A 24185-nucleotide genomic window follows, 5' to 3' on the forward strand; every position below is an offset into this window, starting at 1 on the left:
AAGAGAAGATGACACCCGTGCTGCCACGTGCGTGCATGACTACGTAGGAGTACGTTCGACGATCTATCGATAGATTCTACGTCTGCAACTCTGCATACGCGAGTCCGATGGATATGTATTTTTGCGACGTCTCTTTCAGTTGGTTAGCTTAGGCTACACGATCGAACATTCCATGCCAAGAATAGAAAAAGCTTCGAAACATTCTGTCGTGGGGAAGGCGCTTATTCACTGATGAACATTAAGAGAACATTCCGTGTCATCAGTGGTTATTAATTATTGCGTCATTAAGAGAACGAAGGGTCGACGTTTTTCCATGTATTATTAATATGTTCATCCATGATTCATCACCTTGCTATCGAAGCATCAGATCGATTGAAGGACTTTAATTGTGAGTTACGCATGCCATGCACGTGAAAATCGGTCCCTTGTTTTATTTTATTTTGAACTGAAAAATCGGTCCCTTATCATTTGGGTCTTTAGATAAATGTGTGTGTATATAGTTTGTATAACTTTTTTTTCTCTAAACATGTAAACTCTTATGTGAAGTGAGCCTTTGTTCAGTAGTATGCACGTACGTAGTTTTGTGATAGCTACTAGCCTTGTCCATTAAACACATACGTAGCTAATTTTGCAAATTTGCCCTAATAACCTAGTAGATCAATTTTACTTGTCTCAAATGTGTCCAAACATGTACTTCCTCTGTCCCAAAATAAGTGACGCGGAATTGTATAGATTCTTATACAAATCCACGTCATTTATTTTGGGACGGCGGGAGTATGTATTTATGTTTGAAAAACGTGTAAATACATGTAATATTTCGACAAGTAATATGAATCGGAGGGGGGAATTATTCACAACTTGCCATTGTCCATTGCATCCATGGATGAATATCATGGACGCGGTACATTCTGCTCAATATAATGCCATGATGTTCCCTAAAAAAATTACCATGATATATGCGTGATATTTTGTTTGCCCGATCTAGCTTAGGAGAGGCTCATTTCATGCACGTATACGCACAACAACGATTAATTCAACAAGGCATCGACCGATTACGTACTACGCCGTATACACACATGAAATCCATTAATTCGATCAGAGCAAAAATTAATTAGCTGCCATGCATTCAGACAATGGAACAGGCCATGCATTCTTATGGCGCCGTATGCATGACGCGCGTGCGTATGTAGGAGGAAACAGACATATAATTGAAGTGTCAATTATATGTACGTGTCTCTTTCACGAGACTAGCAAAGGTTAGGTAGGAAACATTCTGCCGACTCGATCGTGTGGTCGGAATTACACGGCAGGTTCATTCGTGCCTACGTACGTATGCTCGTCTCGTACGTGTACATGTACGTACGTATAGACCGATCGAAGAATTCGAACGGGCGTTTTTCATGCATGCACATATTATCTCCAAGGTCGTCCATGCATGCATGTAAATTCTATGGACCATATTATTGCTAATATATACGTACGGAGTACTTGTGAAGAAAAGATTGAACCTTCGAGATAGTACGTGTTTAGCTAGGCATACGAAAATGGATGGCTTGGAGGTGGCCACGTGTGGAAGCGTATATATATGGTATTTGTGTGTATTTTTGCTTTGTGCCTAAATTCACCCCGTGAGTAATACTTTGGTCATGTCAAAAGTTTGTCTCTTTAGTTTTGATGTTAAGTTGTTTTTGGTATTCTTGTTGGGGCTCACTTGTTTTGTTTTGTTTTTCCTTTTTCTATTTTTATAAGTTTGGATAAGCATTTTTTTCATAATTTTTTTGTATTGTTCCTCTTTTCGAGAATCCTGTATCTAAAGTAAATTTAAGTGTTATAAAATAAATTAAGCACGTCACAATTTCGTAACCGAGTGGCGAGCCTGCCTTAGAATACTCATGCATGTTTCTTGTCCACTTGTAATAAATTTCATGACAACAGACGAAAATGCAAAAACATGTATTCGTCCGTTCAATAAAAAATGTCTTAATTTTGACAATACTTGAATGCACCGTGCATTCGTGCATTTATGCGCACGTACATTTTCAACACGGAACATGTCCAGTGCCAGTAGCTAGGCGACACCGAAAAGTCAGCATGTATTTTCGTATGCCTAGCTAAACACATACATCATGAGGCGTGGTGTTACCAACACCATCGCTCAGCGACAGTACCAATCCTGGACGGGCCGGCTAGAGACGCGGCCAACCAACCAAAGCACCTTACTGCGTAGGCCGACAGCCGTCCGTGCACGATCGCACGGCCAAATCTTCCGCGCGTCCTGTCCGGCCGATTTGATGATGGTTGCCCAGTGAGGGACTGGATTTTTTTGCTGCTTTAGCCCCCTCGTGAGCGCAATTGACAAGATTAGCCACCTGAAGAACTGAATGCCAAAAGTAGGCTGGCGGGAAGTTCCGATGACGGCGGAAAGAGCTTCACGCCAACTAGGAGGGCAGAAGGTTAATCAGGAATTGAGTACCCCACAACGTAACTGCCGCAAACTAATCATGATGTGAGGCTTCTTCCTCCCGCGTGCTCCTCGTCCTCTGCTGCTGATCTGCAAAAGGCAGACCAAAAAAATGTAATCGCGTCGTTGCTTGCACCTGCAGCAACATGATGATCCAGACCGGCGAACTCCGGCCTCCAGCGTCCGCAGCGGCTGCACAGCCGCGATCCACGGACCGACGAGCTCCATCGTCCATGACGAACACTGAGCGCCCTCTTCCGGCGTCCATGGAGGACGCATGGCCATGACCGCCGTCGGCGTCCCCGAAGGAGATCGAGTCTGCTCGTGTTCGCTCACACCTCGACGCCCTCGCCGGCCGCCTGCGGTGCGCTCAACACCGAGCTTCGTGCCGAAAGCCGATGCCTTGAGCCGCCGCTCGCATGGGATGAGACGTTGCAGAAGTTGATTGCTTCGCTAAGATTTTGATCGGCTTCTCGCTTTCCGCTGACGGTCTCTTTCCGAATGGTAATATGGACTTCCCACCAACACAGTTGGCGGAAACAGTACGTGCCAGTTGCAGGACATTCCGCTAGGCTAGTTTTGTCAATTGGTTTGGGAAGGGGCTAATTTTGACAATTGCGATCACGAGGGGGCTAGAGCAGCAAAATATTCGCGTGGCCGGCCTGACCCTTCTTTATTTCCCCACTGTAGAATACATGAACAATCAAGGGTGTCAAAACAAAACAAAAAACGAAGCCGAAAAACATTCGCCTCTATTGCAATGCAGTAGATGATTCATCTTCTACAAAAAAAAGAGAGAGTGGTGAATAGCGTCAATTTACTAGAGAATTTGTAAAGAACATAAATCACCTATTTATGTGTTTTTGGTTTTGGCTTCATATTGTTAGATGATGGTATCAGCAAAATTTAAAGCCAAAAACGTCTACATATGTGCTTGTGTGTCTTATAAGCCAAGAGTCAGAAAACCTAGCCAAACATGACCTAAGTGCGCCCATAAAATTTTACACTCCAATAGCCTACTATGGAAGCAATGGCTTCTATCCCAATTGCCGTCACATTTTTTCCCCATCGGGCCATCACTTTCATACATTGCCAAGATCATCATACAACATATTGATTTACTTAGGTCCCTCGCTAAATGTATTGTCTACTCTAACAGTTATACCTTCTTTCGGCTTGATAGATGGATTCTTTCTGAACCTTTACCTATCATCCATCCTGCCATTTTTGCTCGCCATCATAAGCCAACCGCTCTAGTGAGAGTGTGGATCTATGCTGAATGAAGGCTTGAAATCCGGCTTGTCGAATAGACTACCTTGACGGCTTTTGCCGAGGTTTTGCTTCTTCTCATGTTGCTTCACTTTTTTAGGATGTTGCCATCGACGATGTGTTGGACTTACGCACCTTCATTGATGGTGACCGACCTCCTCATGAGGTGCACATCTTGCAATACCATCCCCTTTCCTTGACTTGAATATAGATCAAATACAGTTAGTTATCTGATATTCCCGGTAAGATGTGAATTTTGGGTGGCCATGCTATACGTACGATGATTTTCGTTTGACGCCTATACGATGCTACGTGGATGCGAGCAATGTAGTTCAGATTCGGCCCAGATCCTTCTCTCTTTGCTTACCCAAAATCGAAGTCTAGGACCAAACTGAACCGTCAAGCCCAAGACCAACCTTGCCCAAGTCCAATCTGCCAGCACCGTACGTCGCCGTCTTCTTCCTTGTGCGTTTGACCTGTCACTTGATTGCTGCCACTGCTGTTCGTACTTGTGGTTCTCCGCAGCACCGTGGAGCTTCGTCCTCCTTTTTGGTTGTTGCCGCAACCATGTCGTCGCCACCTTTGGCCGCCGCCGCACCCACGCCGTCCTCATCTTTGGTGGCAGCGATCCCGTCTTTGTCTGGTTGGTTGACGGCTACCGCGCATACATCACACATTGTACGACTATCAGACTTGAAACGTCGTTTGCGAAGCAATTCCGATTTCGGGTGGCTACTACCTCCTTCCGTCTCATGTTAAGTGTCAAAATATTATATGTATTTAGACGTTTTTTAGTTATAGGTATATCAATGTTTGAGAAAATTTGAGACACTTAATATAGGACGGAGGGAGTACTAAAGAACATTTAAGGATCATCATCGCCTATTTCACAATTTTAACAGAACTGTACTCCTTCCGTCCCATATTAAGTGTCAAAATATTACGTGTATCTAAACGTATTTTAATATATAGATACGTTCATATTTAGACAAATTTGAATCAGTTAATATTGAATGGAGGAAGTAACAAACCACATGCACTTCAGGTTCATTTAAAGAGCATAAGACTATTATGATTTTAACCGAACCCATCATTTAAATTTGACAAGTTATGGTTAAATAACACAGGATTGTTCGAGCAGAGCAGCGCTCCCATTTTGTGAGGAGGATATTTCAGATCCAGATCACACAAAGGAATCTTCCTACAGAGAGCACAGCACACGTAGGCCTCGCCAGCACTGCACATTCAGTCAGCCTCACGAAGAAAGACACAGAAAGGCGCAACAGCAGCGAGACACTGCCAGTTGCCACCCAAAGGAAAGGGAATCGCTCGGCGTCTTCCCTTCTCCGCCTCCCCTCCCCTCGCCTCACTCACTCAGCCGAGCCCCACATTCCTCCCGCCGCGGCCGCGCTCTCTCCTTTGCGTCCGACCATGGCCTCGCCGCCGGAGGAGGAGGAGACGCGGGCGCCGACCAAGTACGTGCTGATCACCGGCGGCGTCGTCAGCGGCCTCGGCAAGGGCGTCACCGCCAGCAGCGTCGGCGTCGTGCTCAAGTCCTGCGGCCTCCGCGTCACCTGCATCAAGATCGGTCCGCGGTTCCCCCCTCTTCCTCTCTCCCAACTCCCCCCCTCCATGTTCCGTTCTGGGTGTAGCCGGCGCCGTCGCGCGCGCGATTCAGGTTTGGGGGGTTCTTCTCTGCGATTAGCGCCTAGAAATTGGCGTCAGTGCGCAGGTCTCTCCTCGTCCACTAGTCAGACTTATCCCTTCGAGCTTCAAGCTTTCGATTTTGGGCATCTGTGTTCCCCAAAACCTTAGATAATCTCGTTCTTCGCCGTGTTCTTGGTCGAATGCATCGGTTGAAAGATGCCACATTTGTGTGCCTTTCGTCGCGTAATAGATTGAGCTGTAGCCTTTCACATGATGATAACTTTATTCACTTCGTTAATCTGAGTGTCGCCGGTTTGTTGATTTCTGCTTTGCCATTGGCTCCTTTTGGCAGTTCCGTTTATTGATCAAGCCTCCAAGGTGGTGATCATCGATGCCTACTTGTCATGGTTGTTTGGTGTCGAAAAAGGATGCCATAATTCTTTTAGAATCGTTAGCTCATGAAGCCACATGGAGGAGGAATCGTCTAACTGATCTACTCCCTCCGTCCGGAAATAGGTGACGTGGATTTGTATAAATTTTCAGGACGGAGGGAGTAAAATTTTCCGAAGGCGTGTCATCTCACTAATACTACCTTGTTGTAACTTTTAGTTGTTTGAAAGGTAGCACCTTTTGGGGTTTAGGCCATCTCTTAGTCCAAATGAGGATGCCGTGTCGAATCATTATGGATAGCATGTGATGTTAGGTGATGTTTTATTATAATCAAGATGGTGCATGCTAGATTTGATAGGATTTGCTACACTGTGGTTAATGTTGTCTGCTTCCAAGTGCACTTTTCTGATTTACTTGGGAAGGTTCTTGTGTGGATAAGGGCATGTTAATTATCCCCATTAATTTTACGATTTATGCTGTTTCAATGTGCAAAGTTCAGATAATCCAGAGGTGCCTCAGCTTGGACCTATCACTGCTCACTAGTCTTAACATTGTCTTTTTTTGGAACCACCGCCCAAGGCGTTTATTCCATCAACTGCCTTGTTGCAGAATGCAGGAGATATGAGCGAATGTCTTAACATTGTCTGTTTCCTGGTTTTGTAGATCCATACTTAAACACTGATGCTGGTACTATGTCTCCCTTTGAGCATGGTGAGGTGTTTGTGCTTGATGATGGTGGAGAGGTATGGCCTCTTGGGTGTTTAAAGATAAACTGTAATGTTACACTATGCAGTCTTGGTGCTCTGTTATGCCTGATGCTTGAAATTTATAGGTGGACTTGGATTTAGGGAATTATGAACGTTTCTTGGATGTTACTCTGACGAGAGAAAATAACATTACGACTGGAAAGATATATCAGGTTAGCATCCCTCTTGGAGAATGCTTTCTGGTTGTCACTTTAGCTTGTAAACATTCGATGCCTTTTTTCAGTCTGTCATTGAGAAGGAGAGAAAGGGTGACTATCTTGGAAAGACTGTCCAGGTAATTTCCTGTAGTTTTCATTGCTATGCTCATATATGCATGGAATTCCTATTATGGAACTCTTACAATTATAATTTTTTCAGGTTGTTCCTCATGTAACTGATGAAATAAAACACTGGATACAATCAGTGTCCTCTGTTCCTGTGGATGGGCAGACTTGTCCAGCTGATGTTTGTGTTATTGAATTGGGAGGCACTGTCGGTAGGGTTTCTTGACATCTTATGGTATGATACTTTGGTTATTACTATTATAGAAGATAATTGATTTTGTTCATGTTTCAGGTGATATTGAATCAATGCCATTCATTGAAGCTCTACGCCAGTTGTCATTTTCTCTTGGTACAGTTGGATTTTCTGGTTGCAATTTCTGTTCCCATATCCATGGTTGCTGAGAAATGTGTCAGTTTTCTTTTCTAGGCATCTGCCTTCTGTGTCTTTCGTATCATTCCACATTTGTATCTCTTCTCTATTAATTCTCTGGCAATAATTGAACCATAGATGATATACAGTAATTTGGTCTGCATAGGAACGTGCTGATAACATGGTGGGAAGAACCCCCTGCATGTGGGGCTGCCAACCAGCCAACCAGGGCTCGAACCCTGGTTCTCACAAAATAAAGGCCCTTCGCTGAGATTGTTGCCCACACGTGTCTGGTCGCCAATTGTGCCACCACATTGGGTAGACCCAGCATCCAGGGCCTTTTCTCGACCTAAAAAGCAATGCCTTCAGGTTTCTTCCCCTAAGACTCGAGTTTTAGTCATTTGGTCTGCACCGCCTTCCTCTTTTGTGCTGAAGGGGACATTCACAGTCATGTGGGGCTGGACTTATGGCCAGCAAAGGGTAGGATTAGTTTGTTTCCTTTTCCGGTACTATAGGTCTCTAGAGGATTGAAGATAACTAAAGTAAAGTAGAGTTTGAATTAGGAAATATTAGATTAAGGAATTTGCATTAGGAACAAAATGAGTATTGGGATTCTACCCCTGATTGTAATTTGATTTAATAATAAAGGGCATGCAAGCAGCCATCTCTATTTCCCAGTCTATTATTTTACTACGCAGCCTATCATGCCTCGTGTGCCTCATGGCTCTTGACCAGTTGATCAAGGTCATCACGGCGGCGCGAAGAATCACAGCAATCACAGCTACACCTCTGGTCTAACTCAGGCCATATTATTCACATGCTATCATCGATATTGTATCAAGTTTAGTCAACATATCAGTTCCTTTTATTAAATGGAGTTTGTGCTTGTTGGTGGTCATACTTGTACATGATGCTCATCGTTCTTATATATTTCTAGGTAAGGACAATTTCTGCCTCATACATGTGAGCCTTGTTCCAGTATTGGGTGTAGTTGGTGAGCAAGTAAAGAATTCTCCCTTTCTTCAATGATGAATTCTGCTAATAACCTTGCTTTGACTTTGGATTTTTGTACATCCACCTGTGTCAGGGCAGATAATCACAAACATTGAACCCTGCCATTCTTATTTCCTTTTTGTAGAAAACAAAGCCAACACAACACAGTGTACGAGAATTAAGGGCCTTGGGTCTGACTCCTGATCTTCTAGCATGCCGATCAGCACAGGTAATGTGAAGAATAATAATAGATGCTTTATGATATGTCTTCCCTTGCGTTGACTCTCACTGATAATTTTGCCAAGGTCATTCTCTAAGATAAAGATGCTTTCCTATTTCAAGACACTGGTCATAGCATGTTTGATGTTGAATGTGCACATTCTTTTTTCTTTCATAATAAGTCCTTTTCCAGCATCCATTCTAATCTGTCTTGGCTTATCCCATATACCTCATGACTTCTATGTTTTTAGTGATGTAGTTCTTTGCAAAAAAAAAATTCGTCTGTGGTGGATTTACTTGTTACCTGCAATCTGAGCTATGTGTACGTGAACTTTCAGCCATTAATAGGATCCGTAAAGGAGAAGCTCTCACAATTTTGTCATGTACCGGTATGCTTTCATGATAATAAATTGTAAAAATAATAATCCATTTATTCACATTATATTTCATTTTACATTCACTCTTGTTTCTTGTAGGTTGAGAATATACTTAACATCCACGATGTTCCAAACATATGGCATGTTCCCCTTATTCTCAGAGTGAGTTTAAGTCTTTAGCTAAAAGCATAGCCTTTGCTGTTGAATTTGTATGAATTGCATTTAGTCATTGATGTGGTACAAGATTTTGACATGTGCTGTTTTCCAGAACCAAAAGGCTCATGAGGCTATAATTAAACAACTAAACCTTGCCAGGTGAGTTATATGGTTATTGAAAATCAATGCTTATGAATGTTTGGGGAAAATATGCTTTAGTTTGCACAGATGAAGTTTTATAATTATCTGATTACTCATACATTTGAGAAAAGTGTGCTGTGATATTTCATTGTGATTATTGTACACTTTGTATTTCTGGATATATTTGATGCCCTTTTAGTTAATTTAAAAAATGGCTTTGTTCATTCATGATTGATGTGCAATTTGCGAGTTGACATGAGGACGTCAACAGTTTTTTTTTTCCTTTTGTGGCATTACCACTTTCATACATGACACAATGATTATCTTAAAGCAATTATGTTTTTGTTTTATAGGTCTGCGGGACCCCCTGAATTACTAGATTGGACGCAGATGGCTGAATCTTATGATAATCTCAGCAACTCTGTTAGTATTATATACAGCTCCTGACTCTTGATTTATTCATTGGTGCTGAGTAAATTTGAATCAATATCGATGGCATGCAGGTTAAAATTGCTTTGGTTGGGAAGTACACGAATCTGACAGATTCTTACTTATCAGTGGTGAAGGTAGGCCAAGCATCAATTTCTAAGTATACAAAAGAGTCTTCTAGTTACATACATGACTTCTCATACTTCTTGTGCTATTCAATTAAGTTTGCCAATGGTTAATAGTTCAGCAACTAGGATTTGTGCTTGTGCTTACTGCGTAGTAATTAGGCAGTCAGAGTTTTCTCCATTGGTGCGTACTGTAAAAATATTCAACTCCTGGTAGTTACACACTTTGGCAACTGAGGTTTTTGAACTTTCACATTCAAATTTCTGTGCAGTACCAATGATAATTGGAATTATTTATTATGTATGTAAACATTCTTTAGATTAATGTATGCATGTCTCATTTTGTTCCAGGCACTCCTACATGCCAGTGTTGCGTGTTCACTGAAACCTTCTATTCAATGGGTTGCAGCTTCAGATCTTGAAGATGCAACTGCAGCGACTGTAAGCCGCTGCCCACTAACAATTTTTTGTTCTTAAGATCGGTTAGGTGCAGTAATCATTGTAGCACCTGTCAATCTGTTGTAAGTTTGGAACTTAAGATGCGAGTGAAAAGTAGACATTGGCCATTGAGGTGTTGGTGCCCATGTAAACATGACACAGAGTTCACACAAGTTTGGGTGCAAGGGAACTAGGGAAGTCACCCTACTTCTGCCTGTGTGCTACGTGGTTCTGGTCGTAGGCGATCTTTGTCCATGAGTGCATCAGAGGCTGAGAGGACACCAGTTTATGTTTTCTTGTTGTGATCAAGAGAATCTGGGTTACATGATCTGATTACATTATTCATGGGGTGAGTAAGGCATGCATAGAAACTTCCACTAGGGAGATGGTCTGCAGTGTCCCATGGGACCTACTTAGCAGTTGGCCATGGTTGTGTTGGTTTTCTGTTGGGCTGTATGGGTGAACCTCGGAGGTTTACTCCTGCTTCCGGAGGTGTTGACACCTTATCTCGTCTGGAAGTCTTTCAGGAGTAAGTAAAGCCTCCACTTATCTTCCTTCCAGAGGGAATGTGAGCCAGGAGGTTGGCCCTTCCCTTCATGTGAAAGGAAGAACCTCAGAGGGTTCGGTCAATGTTGAAGCGATTGGCATGGGGATTATTAGTTGTTCCCTCCAATTCAACCAGTGATCTGCTTTAATTTGGTGCCGAGAAGCATCTCAGTGCTATAGACATTATTGTGTCCGTACTAAGCAACTAGCCGGAACCCGGAAGTGCTTGCCTTACAAGTTATTCTATTTGCAGTTACAACATTTGTACTGCGTCAATATGAGTAGTCGATGTAGCAATTTTGTGATGTTTGTCCCTGCCCTTTGTGTTGTTTGTGTAAGCTTGGTTCTTCATCGTGACATCATTTTTGTACAGGCACCTGATGCACATTCTAAAGCCTGGGAAACTCTTAAGGTACGTATCTCTGGCAGTCTTATTTTCCTGTTATGGTTATGTAATCCGAGTCTTCTAAAGTCGATTAAAAATACATATAAATGCTCAAAATTTCAGGGTTCCTCATGCATTTTGATACCTGGAGGTTTTGGGGACCGTGGAATATCTGGGATGATATTGGCTGCAAAATATGCTCGTGAGAATAAAGTTCCATACCTTGGCATTTGCTTGGGAATGCAGATATCGGTGATTGAGATGTCCAGACATGTGAGTATGCTCCCTTCTGTTACTCAATGATAAACCTATCTTTATGAACTCAGTGTTTTGAGATGCTGTTGTAGGTTTTGGGCCTAGGAGATGCAGACAGTGAAGAGTTCAACACGGACACACCAGATCGAGTTGTCATGTACATGCCTGAGGTACTTCTGTATGCAGTTATGTACTCATGTGCAAAACAAGGACATTCGATCTAATGCAAGCTTTGATAATTAACTGGCCAGGTTTCGAAAACACATATGGGAAACACCATGAGGTTGGGTTGCCGGAGGACATTCTTTCGCAAAGAAGATTGTCTTACATCAAAATTGTAAGGATTTAACACTTAACATATGCTGTTTGGAGATACGAGTTCTTTGTTTGGACCATTGATCCCTGGTCTCTGCCACCACCATGAAACTCACTCTCTTCGACTGCTTGCTTTTAGGAGCTTTTCTTAAACACTCACTTGAAATTTTCTTATTTTCACCACAGCACTTTTCCTGTTGAAATATGTTGCACATCTGTGTTGACCATCTTTCGCACCTTATCACAATTGTTATTGCACCTTCTAACCTGGACATAAATGTAAATGTCAGATATGGAAGTCCTCCACATGTCGATGAGCGTCATCGTCACAGATATGAGGTTAGCCATGAATTGAAGCTACTAATCTGCCCTGTTATCCATTATACCATTATCACCTTATGCCAGGGAGTGATTATTCTTTCTCTTCCTGTTTAAAATAGGTCAATCCTGCCTTTGTTCCTGAGCTTGAAAATGCAGGCCTTCAGTTTGTTGGTTGTGATGAGAGTGGAAATAGAATGGAGGTACCAAGCAAATATTCTATTTCATATTTCTCTCGTTTCCCTTTGTTTAACCATGAACTTCTCGCTTTCACCTACGATCAGATTGTTGAGCTACAAGACCACCCATTTTACATAGGTGTTCAATTCCATCCAGAATTCAAGTCAAGGCCTCGAAGACCTTCGCCTCCATTTACAGGTATGATTTTTTTGTTATGCTTATCAACTACTGAAGTTACAAATGTTTAGCTTCGAAATGTTCTGAGAAAATTGTGTCTATAATTTTTGTGGACTGTGCTCCTATGAATGCAGTACCATGATCCTCCTCTGTTCTGGTCTTATCGCTATGATAAAACTGCTATATTTGCTGTGCAACACAGGTCTAATGTTGGCAGCAACTGAACGCATGAGAACACATACAAATATCCCCAATGGTGGTGCTGGAGCTTCAGAGTAATGTCATTTACCATCAGGTACTGGGCTATGAAGCGTGGTTGTCCATGAACTATTTTTGCAGTGTACCTATGCACATTCATTTAAGAGTGGAACTATTGTGTTATTTGCTCCAGGCAGAGGCGTGGAGTTCAAGCAAGCATCGGCTTGTTGAAGCTATTTGGGTCACATATAGTCATGTAGCTGAAATGTACCTAAGCTGAGAGAGATGTTTTCTTAAGAGAGTCTGATCATCATACATCTTACCCGCTCTAAGCTTCGATATTTGGTTGGCTGCTCTGAACTTAGCTTTCTGATCTTTTAGCTGAACCTAACATGCCAAACACCTGTTGATTTCTTGTATATCCAAAGTTATTTGACATGCCCCCATTCTGTTACCATGTTATGCTGCAGCACGAAACTGTGGTGAAAGAATGATGCATGTTGGGAAATATATTTAGAACATAACTTTGGATCAATTTACATCAGTGGGGCACATAATGCACTAGGGTAAACATTTGTCCATGAAACCTATACATAGATGAAGTGGTAACTGAATCTATACTGCACTGCGTAAAACATCACATATACTACTTACACAACCCAAAAGGCATTGCAGAGTATGGCTGCTTGCTAAAAGTTTCCATACCCTGGTCCTTGAAATGCACGGGTGCTAGGCTCTGGTTCGGGGATACCATTGTCGCTTGACGATGGTTCGGCAACAGGGTTTGGCAGATCCTCAGAGTAATGTAGCTCAGGCATGTTTCCTTGGAAATAAGGAGGAAATTGTTGCGGCAGGAGGTTGTGTTGAGCAGAAGTTGACGTCTCGAACGCGATGCCATTGAAGGGAGCTTGCATCTGGCCATGGTTGTTCACTTGACCTGATCCTTCAAAAGGTGAGTCATCTGTCAGGTTGGTATCCCTGAACGGCGATGGTTCAGGGATACCATCGTTTCTCCATGATGATGGTTCAGCAACAGGGTTTGGCAGATCCTCAGAGCAGCGTAGCTCAGGCATGTTTCCTTGGAAATAAGGAGGCAATTGGTGTGGCATAAGGTTGTGTTGAGCAGAAGTTGACGCCTCCAAGGCGATGCCGCCAAAGGGAGCTTGCATCTGGCCATGGTTGTTCACTTGACCTGATCCTCAAAAGGTGAGTCATCTGTCAGGTTGGTTTAGTTTTTTTTTTTATTTGCATTTTGTATGTTTAGAATTTAATTGCTCACCTTGGAAGCAGCAGCCCGGTGTACCGTAATCCCACTGCGAAACGAGCACACATATATAAGCTGTTGATGTACTGATTTGTACTCTGACATAGCACTTCGATTCAAGGGACCATTCAGTTGCTTTCAGATCTGTGTACCACCCATTGAATGGGTGATGCATGGAAGCACTGGTCTTGACTCAGTCAGTCTAGATATCCTGATACCAATGTAAGCTGAAAGAGTCAAAAATTTGCAACTTTAACTCACCACATTTGTTCTGTAAGTCGAATTAATTGGTCCCAGATCTTGCTGCCAATAAGGCGCCACTGAGGTTGAGGGTTGGTGACAAAGTGATGGAATCCCTTCACCTGAAAAGGTCAAACATGAATATAGCAAAGTCAATATGTGAAATTACAAGGCTGGACATGCAGAAAACATAGAGGGGGCAAGAACCAACAACTACCTTGGCAATAATGTGCGCCAACAGTGTTCTGATAATCATGAATAGATGAACTGGAGCTGAAGTTTGGATTCTGATAGAATGAGTTGCTAGCATGGTTGTTCCTATCATCGCACTGGCTTTTGCTTGCTGTGGTTCATTGAAACAGCAGAGTCAGGATAAAAAAAAACAGTATGTATCCAGCTTTTTTTTTGCGATGGGTATCTAGCTAACCTTGAAGTGCTGCATCTGGTGCAAGAATGGATGCACCAGCAGAAGAATTTGTGCTAGAAGTTACTGGTACAGGAAGATCGCCAATCATCTTGTAGTTAAACGGGAGGCTGTCCAATTTATCACACACACGCTCTTTCAACTCATTGGCTAGAGCCTGCGACAAGAAAAATCATATTTTTAACTTATCTTACCATCGAATATCAGATTTGAAGTACAAAACATACCTTACTATCTGAATCAAAATTGTTCTGTGTGATATAATCACCAGCAAACTCTGCTCCGATGAGATCATACACGCAGTTGAAGAAGATCACCACGTTTCCCTCATTGTGATATGCTTTGAGCTCATGCCTGTCTTTGAGACAGCACTCCCTGGCATGCTTAACCATTTTCTCCCAAGGGCTGTGTGGCTTGTTTATCAGGAGAACCTGTGTATCAAGAAACCGCAGCGACATTAAGTCAACATGATAAAACAATAAAACATTTGCAGAAGAAGATAGATTTTTTTCAGGGTAAGTTTTCCTCTTTTACTTCTTTGCGTAGATAGTTTGCGTCCTTATTCAAAGTCTTCAAGAAGTCCTCCACAGTGAAGATATGCTTGTTCTTAAGCCTCTTGTGGTAAGTTCCACCGTTGGCAATTTCTTCCAGACGATACACTTCATCACTCAATTTCGGAGGGTGCCTCTTCTCATTTGCTGAAGCAAACAAAGGTTTTAAAAAGAAAAAGAAAACAGAACCAGGAGTCCAATAGCAACAAAGAACAGACTATGCAAGAAACCTGACAGATCACAGAATTCCTATCTGTACCTGCATTCCTACGATCCAGCACAGGGACGGACTTCATGATAGCTTCATGAACTCGCACATTGGTCTTTTCGCTCACGCATATTCTTGCTGCGACAACAAACTTCCTACTGGGAGTCCTGCATGATCCTTCTTTGAAACGGATATTCTTTAAGAAGGCCTCACCATTGTTCAACCGTAGACGGTAATTACCCACCAACACAGACCCTTGCCCATCCCGGCCTTGCGCTATGTAGCTATTGAACTCTTCTTCAGTCCATCTCTCCTTGCCATCGTCGGGAAAGTCGCCTCGGAGAACCAAGATCTCAATTTTCGCCTTTGAAAGAGGGCCGCCTGTGATCATGTTGTCACCTTCAAACATGCCAATCCTGATAGGCTGATCGCCTTCAGCTGTTATGTTCTTCTCTGTGTAAATAGGGGTCTTCAGGTCATTCCGGAAACGCAGGTGGATGTTTGCATTCCATCCACTGGCAGTGGTACAGTCCAGGCCCGGCTCGTTTCTGAACATAAACATGCATGGCATTGAGATAAAGTCAAGAATGCAGTGTTATTCAGTTGGCATTTTCCGAATTTAGCGGAGAATTTGACAAGCCAGTAACTGATAATTCAGATTTCAGGATGAGACCAAAATTAAAGGAAGAAACTATGGCCCCAGGTGTGCAACTACAGATCCCTTACCTTTGGTCTTGATCAGCATGGTGATTGGAGCGCGAGCATGACAATTTCTTCTGCCATTTTCACACGATAAATACACTGTGAGAAACAAATACTACCAAATACCCGTGAGCATGTAAAGAAGTTGTTTTAGAAGAAAATATGAATCTGACCACTTCATGGCTAATACCCTCCATCTGATACTGTAAACTGTCCAGCTTGCTAACACCAAACAAAGCAGACAGTACCAAAAGAAGCAGATGTGAGCCTTTTACTTTTTACCTTTCTGGAACAAAATTAGAACACCCAACAGGAAAAATACCCTTACCTCATGATAAGATTCTGAACCTTGTGAAGTTTCTGGACCTATGCAAGCACAAATAAATAAGTAAAATAAAATAAAATGAATACATACAAGAAATAAATATGAAGTTGATAAATCTTATTGCACACCTAGTGTCCAGTCTCCAGTGCATTACTGCTTGAAAAGTTCCATAAAAATGAATACATAAAATAAAATCGAAAATTCAGTCCTACGATGCACAAAAAGGTTTTACGCCCACGAGAATCTAATGAATGATTCGAGGAAGGGAGAAAAGAAGTATAGCAATTCTTGAAGGATTTGATCTGTGAGCTCTCACCATGCGACCAATCTGCGAGATGCTTTCCGTCACCGTGATCCTCTCGCTCCTGCGCAACAAATTCGCAGGCGTGAGAAGGAGAACGGAATCAAGAAACAGAGCACCCCAAGAAACAATTAAGAACAAACATGAGAGAGATCGAGGCACGCACATCCGCAGAAGAAAGAGCATGACGAGCACGGTCTGCCGCAGCAGCCGCGTCCCGGGCGACGGCGGCGCCGGCTGGCTGCCGCCGGCGGAGGGAGTTCCTTGGACCCCAACGCGCAGGCGCTTCGCCGCCTCCCGGCCGGCGCAGGCCGCCAGGACCAGCTCTCTCTTCGGCGCCATCACCCGCCCCCTTGGCCTTTCCCCTCCCTGGGTTTCTCTCCTCGCAGAACAACAAACAAGAGGAAGGTTTCCTGGATATGAGCAAGGAATCGTGCAGTGCGGTACTGGCTTCGGGCGGCCGCTCGTCTCAATTTATAGGATTTGGTAGGTGAGAGCTTGACGAGGACTGACGGAGCAACTCCAAGTCGGATGAACTTCACTGGCCTCCGTCGCTCTCGCCACGGCATCCAACCGTGTGGGCGGCGGAAAGCGCAAGGGATCCATCTTGTTTCGTACACCCACTCTCTCTCCGCGTGGCATAAGATGGACAGGAAAATAAATGCAAGATTTGTTAGAGATTCTCTGATTCTGTTTGAATACTTGTCCGATCCTAAATTCTTGTCGTTATTTTAGTGTCAAATCGTTTGTCTAATTTAGTCAGAACTTCAAAATGTTAGTCAATAAATTATGTATGATTTACTCGGATGTTTTAGAAATTTTATGTGCATTTTGAATTTCCAACCCGAATTTTGGACTTGAAACTTAAACAAAGCTTCTCTCAAACGGTATGTCAATTGAGCCGAAATTTTGCCCGAGTAGTCAACGAATTATGTACTACCTCCGTTCCATAAAGATTGGCATGGGTTTGATTTTTTTTTTGAAAAATTATGTGCATTTTGAATTTGGAACGCAAAATTTGAATTTGTAATAAAAAGTTTCTCTCAAAATGTATGTCAATTTTAACTAAATATCCATCAAATTGGTGGAATAATGCTTCATTGGCTTTTCTTTAATTTTTGTTGTGCATGCGAGGATAATGAGTTGGCATATAGGTGAGAAAAACTGTAAGGTCTTGTTTGGTACTAGAGTTTATTTTTTGTGTTTTCTAGGGTATTATCCACTCCAAATTGAAAAACACTAGAAATTCTAAAATGGTTGTTTGGTAGGAAGGAATTTTTTGTACTAAATTAAAAAATCTCATACTAGTGTTTTCTAGTTGGTCCCACCTGCGAGCTTATTCTCTCCTTCGAACAGCGCGTGGAAATCTTCACAGAGAAAGCACGCCATTTTCATAGAAAGATCACATGAGCTAACCACCTCCCAACCTGAAGCACAAAAGTGCGCGTCACTATATTTGTCTCTTTTGAGTTTTGACATGCATCATGGCCAATCGATCTGCTCCAGCTCCATGGTTACAACAACGACTGCCTTCAGGAAACCGCGTGGTTTTCGTCCAATCTTAATTTATCTTCCCTTCCTCCCTGACCTTCCCATGGAGAAAGAGGGGAAATAAACACCGATCATTTTGCATCAATGTCTCGAATGTAGGAATGGAAAAAGGGGAATAATCAAGACGACGTAATCTCCTTAGCATCTTAAATGCACTCAAGTAAGTACTCAAGTCAATCCCCCACTCGCCTAGCGATCCATATCCAGCCGTGGGGCGGAAACACGCACCAGCAGCAACCGCGTGGGTTTTGTCGACTAGAGAGGAAACTCAGTTTACTTTGAGCATGGCCGCCGGCGACGACCTGTGCAGTCAAGCGGCCCCAGGGACGAAGAGCTCATGAGGCGACGCGTGCTGTGCTGTGCCGCAACATCTGCCACATGCTTTAGTTTCCTTCCTCCTTTTTGTTTCTTTGTTTGCTAGACTGGGATCTACTATCTCGAATTGCAAATATTGCTCTTCACCAGCTTCCTGGTGCTTTCTAAATGCTATACAATTCAAATTCAGGTAGAGAGAGTGTGCGTGCGAAAGCTGCTTTCTAAATGCTATCCAATTCAAATTCAGGTAGAGAAAGTGTGCGTGCGTGTTTGTGAACGTCTGCGTCCGTATTATGTTTTCTTAAAAAAAATCAACTAAAAAATAAAAACAATCAAGACATCGTCAAACATAACTGAACTGCAATGATGTTCTGGTTTTTTGAGAAAAATTAAAAAAAATCACGAGTAATAGACCGCGAAAACAAAACCCACATTAAAAAACTTATACTCCTTCCGTCCCATCTCCCATATTAAATGACTCAAATTTGCTCGCTTAATATGAGACATATGGAGTATATATGTATGGATGATATAATGAAATATGGGATATATGTATTTCACTATAACGTATGTGGATCTGTAAAATTTCATTCAAGAATATGACCCTTTTTTTTTTTAAAAACGTAGTCAGAAGACTTGCAGATTTTATTGACTAGCAAGGAGTCTGTGCAATGACCTATTTGCGCTGCCTGGGTTCTTCTTTTTAGGGCAGAGTCTTGTATAGATTGTCTTACATGGTCAAACTTCCTTGTGAGTGCATGGAAAATTATATATTTCATTATATTCAGAAAATTCCTTACGGGGCAGAGTAAAAGAATGTCCAGAAATGTCAATAAGCTCTTGTTACCACATGACTGAGAAGTATATACTGCTCCAAAATAAGCAGCCTATTTTTAATCTAAATAGAACCTTTTGGAAACTATGTTTCCGTCGGAATGAGCATTTATAGAAACTGGTCATTGATTTGTAATTTACTGTATTAGGACATCTACAATGGTTGAATTTTAACTAACTCTTATTTAAAATTTGCTTGTGTGGAGAAAAGAGAAACAGGCGAAAGAAAAGAACTGACTCTTTATAAAGAGTCAGCTCTTAAGAAAATAATCGACGAAGAGTTAGCTAAGAATCGACCTTTTAACCATCGCATAACATCACATTTAATGCTAACAAATTATCTAGAGTCGGTTTAAAGACACAAGTCATTGTACGTGTCATTTTACCGTTCACTCTAAATGATGTGGAGAGTCAGTATAAAAACACAACTCATTGCATGTGTTATTTCCGTTCACTCTAAATGATGTGGAGAGTCAGTACTGGCTCTACTATTGCGGATGCCCTTAGAAGTTCAAACTAAAAACAATGTTGTTTAAGATTAATTAGAAGTTCATCAAATTGCCCTTCCAGGTTACGCAAACAAGATTGCGCAAACCCTCTTTGGTGGGTGTCCACCGACTCCACCCTGTGCGGACAAACATGTCTCCTTGCTCGGACCCACACCTACCGCTCCTCCTCTCAAGTGTTCCCTCCCCTTTTCCCTCTTCCTTGTGCCGCCGCTGCTCCCCCTCTCCCTCTTCCTCGTGCCGCTGTGTCCGCGGATTTCCCTTTCCCTCTTGCTCGCGCATCGCGTCCGCAGCTCACCAATAATCCTCGCGCCGCCCACGTCTTCCCCCAAGCTGTCGGGGCTCCCCATGGCCTGGATCCGGTCCAAATACCTGCCGCCGAGCTCTTTACCGGCGTCATCTCCGCCGCCGCCCTCACTCACTCCCTCCCCCCCCCCCCCCCCTCCTCCTCCTCCTCCCCGCCCGAGCTCCTCTCGCACGTCAATGTCGCCGTCGCTTGCCGACTAAGATCGACGCGCCGCCGGGGATGTGAGTCCCCCCCGCAAATTTTAAATCTTAAAATTAAAAGTTAAAAATTAAAACCTTTGAACAGAAAATAAAAATGAAAAGTCAAAGATTGAAAATTAAAAGTAGGACAAACAAGGCAAAAGAAAAAGCTTATGACAATCCAGTTTTGGACCGTAGGAATTTGGTCGTTAACTTTTGTTTTGGCCAGCGTCCTCCAATTTGGCTTGCCCCACTAAGTCGGGGAGCATCATCATACTTGACAGCAGTTTCTAAAACAAACAAACTTGACAGTTTTTTTTTTGAGAGCAACTTGACAGCATCTGTGATGACATCAAACAGATCCGGATAATCGGACCACGGCGCAGACCCGCGTAACTTACGGCCTCGATTAGATTTCTACTCTGGGCCGAAAACAGCGGTCCGATGGTCGTTTAGTGACGGCCCAAGATGCTCGTTTTTGCCATTTCCACCCGGAGAAAAAAAAAATCAACTGCTCCTACCTATCCTATCCCGGGGGCGACGCGTTGCGGCCCGCCGCCGCCGCACTGCGCCTATGAGAGATCTCGGGATGCCGGAGTCCTTTGTCTCCCCCACCCTGACCGTCTTCTTCTCTGACTGACGCCGACACCGACCGACCGGCTCCACTCCCTGGCGGCGGCGACAAACGGCGCCAGTGGGCACGAAGACACTGCCGCGTTGAGTTGGTGCGTGCGCCCCGGCGACAGACATGGTCCTCGCCGGCCGCCGCCTCCTAAAATCGATTGGAGATCAGGTGGTGGTGGTGATGGTGGGAATTTGTCGGCCAGATTATGCTCTTGACGGCAAGTCTAGAGGTGCTGTACCTTCTCCTTTGGTCTTTAATTTTCCGTTCTTGCTTTGATTATTGGAGGCGCTGACATGGAGCCGGACCGGCAGCTAGGCGTGTACTGTTGACCTGAGGAGAACGGCCGTGGATTGTGTGCCGCATCGACGCAATCTCGTCGCCGGTCAGGTCAGAGACAGGAGTACAGGACAGGAAGACACAGGAGCTGTTCGTTGGAAGGTGCTAATCCAAACAGTAAACTACAGGGGAAAACAGGAGTACAAAGGTAATCGTTGTGCACGATGAGTAATTTAATCAGGCTGTATGTGTATTTTTCCCAAGTTGCCAAGCGGGGTTCGAGATAACTTACTGGCTGGGACGTGATAATGGCCTGAATTGGTTACGGGCCAAAAGGAGTTTACAGAAGTAAGGAACAAGGAAGTGAAGGATTTGCTAGTGGTGGGGTAGAAGGCGTGGGATGCTACTATTGTCCATGAGTTCTTCTGGCCACATGATGTAGCGGGAATACTTGAACTTAAACTCCCAGTGGCAATAAGATAAGCATGGATTGTTCACTGTTAGGAGTGGCTACTTGCTCGATGTTTGGGACCGTTTCAATCTTCAGAATCGGGCGTCGAGTAGCGATTTCAGCAACGGATCTCGGATGGCGTAGGATGATATATATGGAAATTGTAAGGTCCACTGAAGGTTTTGATATTTGGGTGGAGGCGTGCCAGGATGAATATGCCGATGGCGCTGGAAAGGGGACCGATTCGAACTTATTGCTAGACTGTGATCAACGGCACATGACAGATCGTGTTTCGGCCATCTTTTCCAAGACCTGAAGGACTGTTTGGCTAACGTGGTGGAACTTCTTCGTTTTCCACCTGTAAAGACGAAGTGTAATAGGATTGCTCGCGAACTGGCTCAATTATAGCAAATAGTGGTGTAGGGACCGCTATTTTGTGTCCAAAGTCATCACTGTGCATTGGCTAGCTTGAACAAAGTACAGTTAAGCATGCTACAAACAACATCTTACCATCATAATTAATGGTGATACAGCATCTGATTGTACTTAGGTATATATGTGTGGTACTTACAGGCTTACAGCATAGAGCATGCATCTGAATGGTACCAGTACACTACAAGTGTAGCTAGATGGACAGAATTACTTTCAAGATACCCGCAATAGCACCAAGGATAGATATCACAACGGCAACGGTTTTCCCATGTTTGTACCAGAATTTGTACACCCTAATCCATATCCACCTGTTGAGCTTGTAAGCCTTGTAGACCTCGATATCTGCCATGATGCAGGAGAATTTGTAGCCATTATCCGGAAGGTGCTTGGCTAGGCTCTTGAAGAAATCAAGCATCTCCTTGTTGGTGTGGTTTCCGTGCACGAGGTGTTTGGACCGTAGCCTGAGCACATCCTCATCCCGGTCCATGAGCATGGCGAGGAGGGCGATGTAGGAGCAGACCGCGGTCTTCTGAACATCCTCCTTAAACCTTGAGACCGTGCATACCTCAAAAGCTGCCATGTTGACGAGCCAGCACGCCTTTGTACTGTCCAGGGACAGTGGCACAAAGAAGAGATTTCCCAAGAAGAGCTTTCCTGAAAAGAGATTTTCCAGGAAGGCTCCTTTCTTCATCCCAATGTCCATGAAATCTGCTGTCTTGCTCGGTTTCAGCCTCACACCGATTTCTGCTAGCTCGATGGCATTGGATACAGAGATTTGCTTGAGCAATCCATGAGCTGCTTCGGTTTTGTTTTCTGGTCCATAATCAGGTACATGAGGTTTGGGTGCCTTTCTTCGTCCTAGCTTGTAAAATCGGAGGAGCCCAAGGAGATGCGGTGGAGTGTATATTTCAGGATCCAAGACAAACGATTCGGGCTTGAGATCCTGTCTGATCTGGAACTTGTTCCCCATCTCCGCAATGAAGTCCTCAATCTTCACGGGGCTGAACTTCCTGAGGGCGTCAAGCACCATCCATGGGAGCTGGTTCTCCAGCAGCATCACGTCGTTGTCGATGCAGGCCCGATTGGAGAAAAAGAAGCGTCGCAACGATGGGTTCACGTCAAAATATTCTCTGCAGCCCAAAGAGCTAGACATACAAAGCATGTACTGCAGCAAGAAGCAAGCATCACGGAACATCATATCAACAAAGTCAGCATCCTCGATACCTGCCACCACGTCACTGGTGTAGGTGCTGCGGGCGTTGACTGCGACAGGGAAGAACTCATCGTAGATCTTGTGATAGTCATATGTGGATATCGTGCTCGCGGCATCAATGAAGTAATGGGCAGCAGCGTGCTTCACCTTGGCCATCTCCTGGAGGCGGGGCGAGCCGCGATGGTAAGGACCGATAGCCACCACCATTGGGACTATGTATTGGCCACCCAGACCTCGTAGGCCTGGAGGGAACCTATGGATCTTCGTTTCCATCTCGTTGAAATGGAAATCAGCCTCAAAGACTTGGGCTGCTTCCCATAGCAACTCCTCAACCTTAATACCCACGGCTTCGGCAGAATTGAGCTCCACGGATCTGCTGTAGTAGAAATTGGCCGCTGCATCGATCTCTGCTGGGCTCATGGCTAGCCTTCAGCAGCAAATAAGACCTGCAGCTGTCAACTACGAGGTATGTAGATCCGCTCAATGGATCGATCTCTGCTGTCTACTATCTAGCTAAATAGATGGTTGTTGGTTCTGGGTGTAACTACGGCCTGCTGCTGGTTGACTGGTTAATTTTTATACAGACGAGGCCTCCGCTACCAGCTCCGACGCGCCTATAGGTTAGTTTTAATCTGGGTGCATGAACATGCATGCATGAAGCCCGAGCATGCTGACAGTTAAAAAACAAGCCCGAGCATTCTCCTTTTTAGTTTATCCTTGGTAAGTACTATGGCCCTTCTCGTAGTACCAATGAAATATTTTCTGAAAGAAAATTGGGAGTCCATGGTGATGTAGTTTTGAAGGAGCTTTGAGCTTCCACAACCATCTACTACTCATCACAGGCACATCGCTATGTACAAGAGCCTAGTACAATGATTTAACCGAGAACAATCCATTTTGGTACAAATTCCTGCGAAACATGTCTAGGTCCTGTGATAAATTGATGTTTGTGAGAGGTAGGAGAAAATCGTTCCATGCCACAACTTAGGGACCAACAAAATATTTTCTAAAAGAAAAATTGGGAGTCCATGATGATTGATGATGGTGGTAGTAATTGGCTCC

General features: G+C 43.7%; 3 protein-coding genes and 1 long non-coding RNA gene across 5 annotated transcripts; 1 reads left to right on the top strand and 3 right to left on the bottom strand.

The window, feature by feature from the left end:
* Positions 1-4994: 4994 nt before the first annotated feature.
* Positions 4995-12861, top strand: LOC100823696 (CTP synthase). Its single transcript, XM_003575382.4, has 23 exons — positions 4995-5318; positions 6431-6510; positions 6600-6686; positions 6758-6808; positions 6892-7009; positions 7090-7146; positions 8105-8169; positions 8306-8389; positions 8718-8768; positions 8856-8918; positions 9025-9071; positions 9407-9476; positions 9557-9619; positions 9959-10048; positions 10965-11003; positions 11100-11249; positions 11324-11401; positions 11483-11568; positions 11837-11885; positions 11987-12067; positions 12149-12242; positions 12424-12516; positions 12613-12861. Exons 1-22 carry the CDS (start codon positions 5162-5164, stop codon positions 12498-12500), a joined length of 1737 nt encoding a protein of 578 aa, XP_003575430.1. The 5' UTR covers positions 4995-5161; the 3' UTR covers positions 12501-12516; positions 12613-12861.
* LOC112272500 lies at positions 11453-12071 on the bottom strand. The gene is made up of 2 exons (XR_002966404.1): positions 11942-12071; positions 11453-11813 (listed from the first exon to the last, which is right to left on the bottom strand). It is a non-coding gene; the product is annotated as an uncharacterized LOC112272500 (long non-coding RNA).
* A 56-nt stretch (positions 12862-12917) lies between the features above and the next one.
* Positions 12918-17015, bottom strand: LOC100824315 (calmodulin-binding protein 60 C). 2 transcript variants are annotated; one of them, XM_024463516.1, is made up of 13 exons: positions 16601-17015; positions 16450-16498; positions 16137-16174; positions 15982-16030; positions 15833-15882; positions 15158-15654; positions 14882-15045; positions 14575-14778; positions 14351-14504; positions 14141-14266; positions 13945-14045; positions 13699-13870; positions 12918-13611 (listed from the first exon to the last, which is right to left on the bottom strand). In XM_024463516.1, exons 1-13 carry the CDS (start codon positions 16774-16776, stop codon positions 13109-13111), a joined length of 2283 nt encoding a protein of 760 aa, XP_024319284.1. In that variant the 5' UTR covers positions 16777-17015; the 3' UTR covers positions 12918-13108. The 2 variants fall into 2 exon arrangements, with proteins under 2 accessions (XP_024319284.1, XP_010237172.1); XM_010238870.3 differs by having other exon boundaries at positions 13699-13732; positions 16601-17014.
* Positions 17016-21942: 4927 nt separating this feature from the next.
* Positions 21943-23835, bottom strand: LOC100824621. Its single transcript, XM_014902143.2, has one exon. The coding sequence runs from the start codon at positions 23541-23543 to the stop codon at positions 22104-22106; it is 1440 nt and encodes a 479-aa protein (XP_014757629.1). The 5' UTR covers positions 23544-23835; the 3' UTR covers positions 21943-22103.
* Positions 23836-24185: the final 350 nt, after the last annotated feature.

The sequence above is a fragment of the Brachypodium distachyon genome, chromosome 4 (assembly GCF_000005505.3).
Source record: "Brachypodium distachyon strain Bd21 chromosome 4, Brachypodium_distachyon_v3.0, whole genome shotgun sequence".
NCBI lineage: Eukaryota > Viridiplantae > Streptophyta > Magnoliopsida > Poales > Poaceae > Brachypodium > Brachypodium distachyon.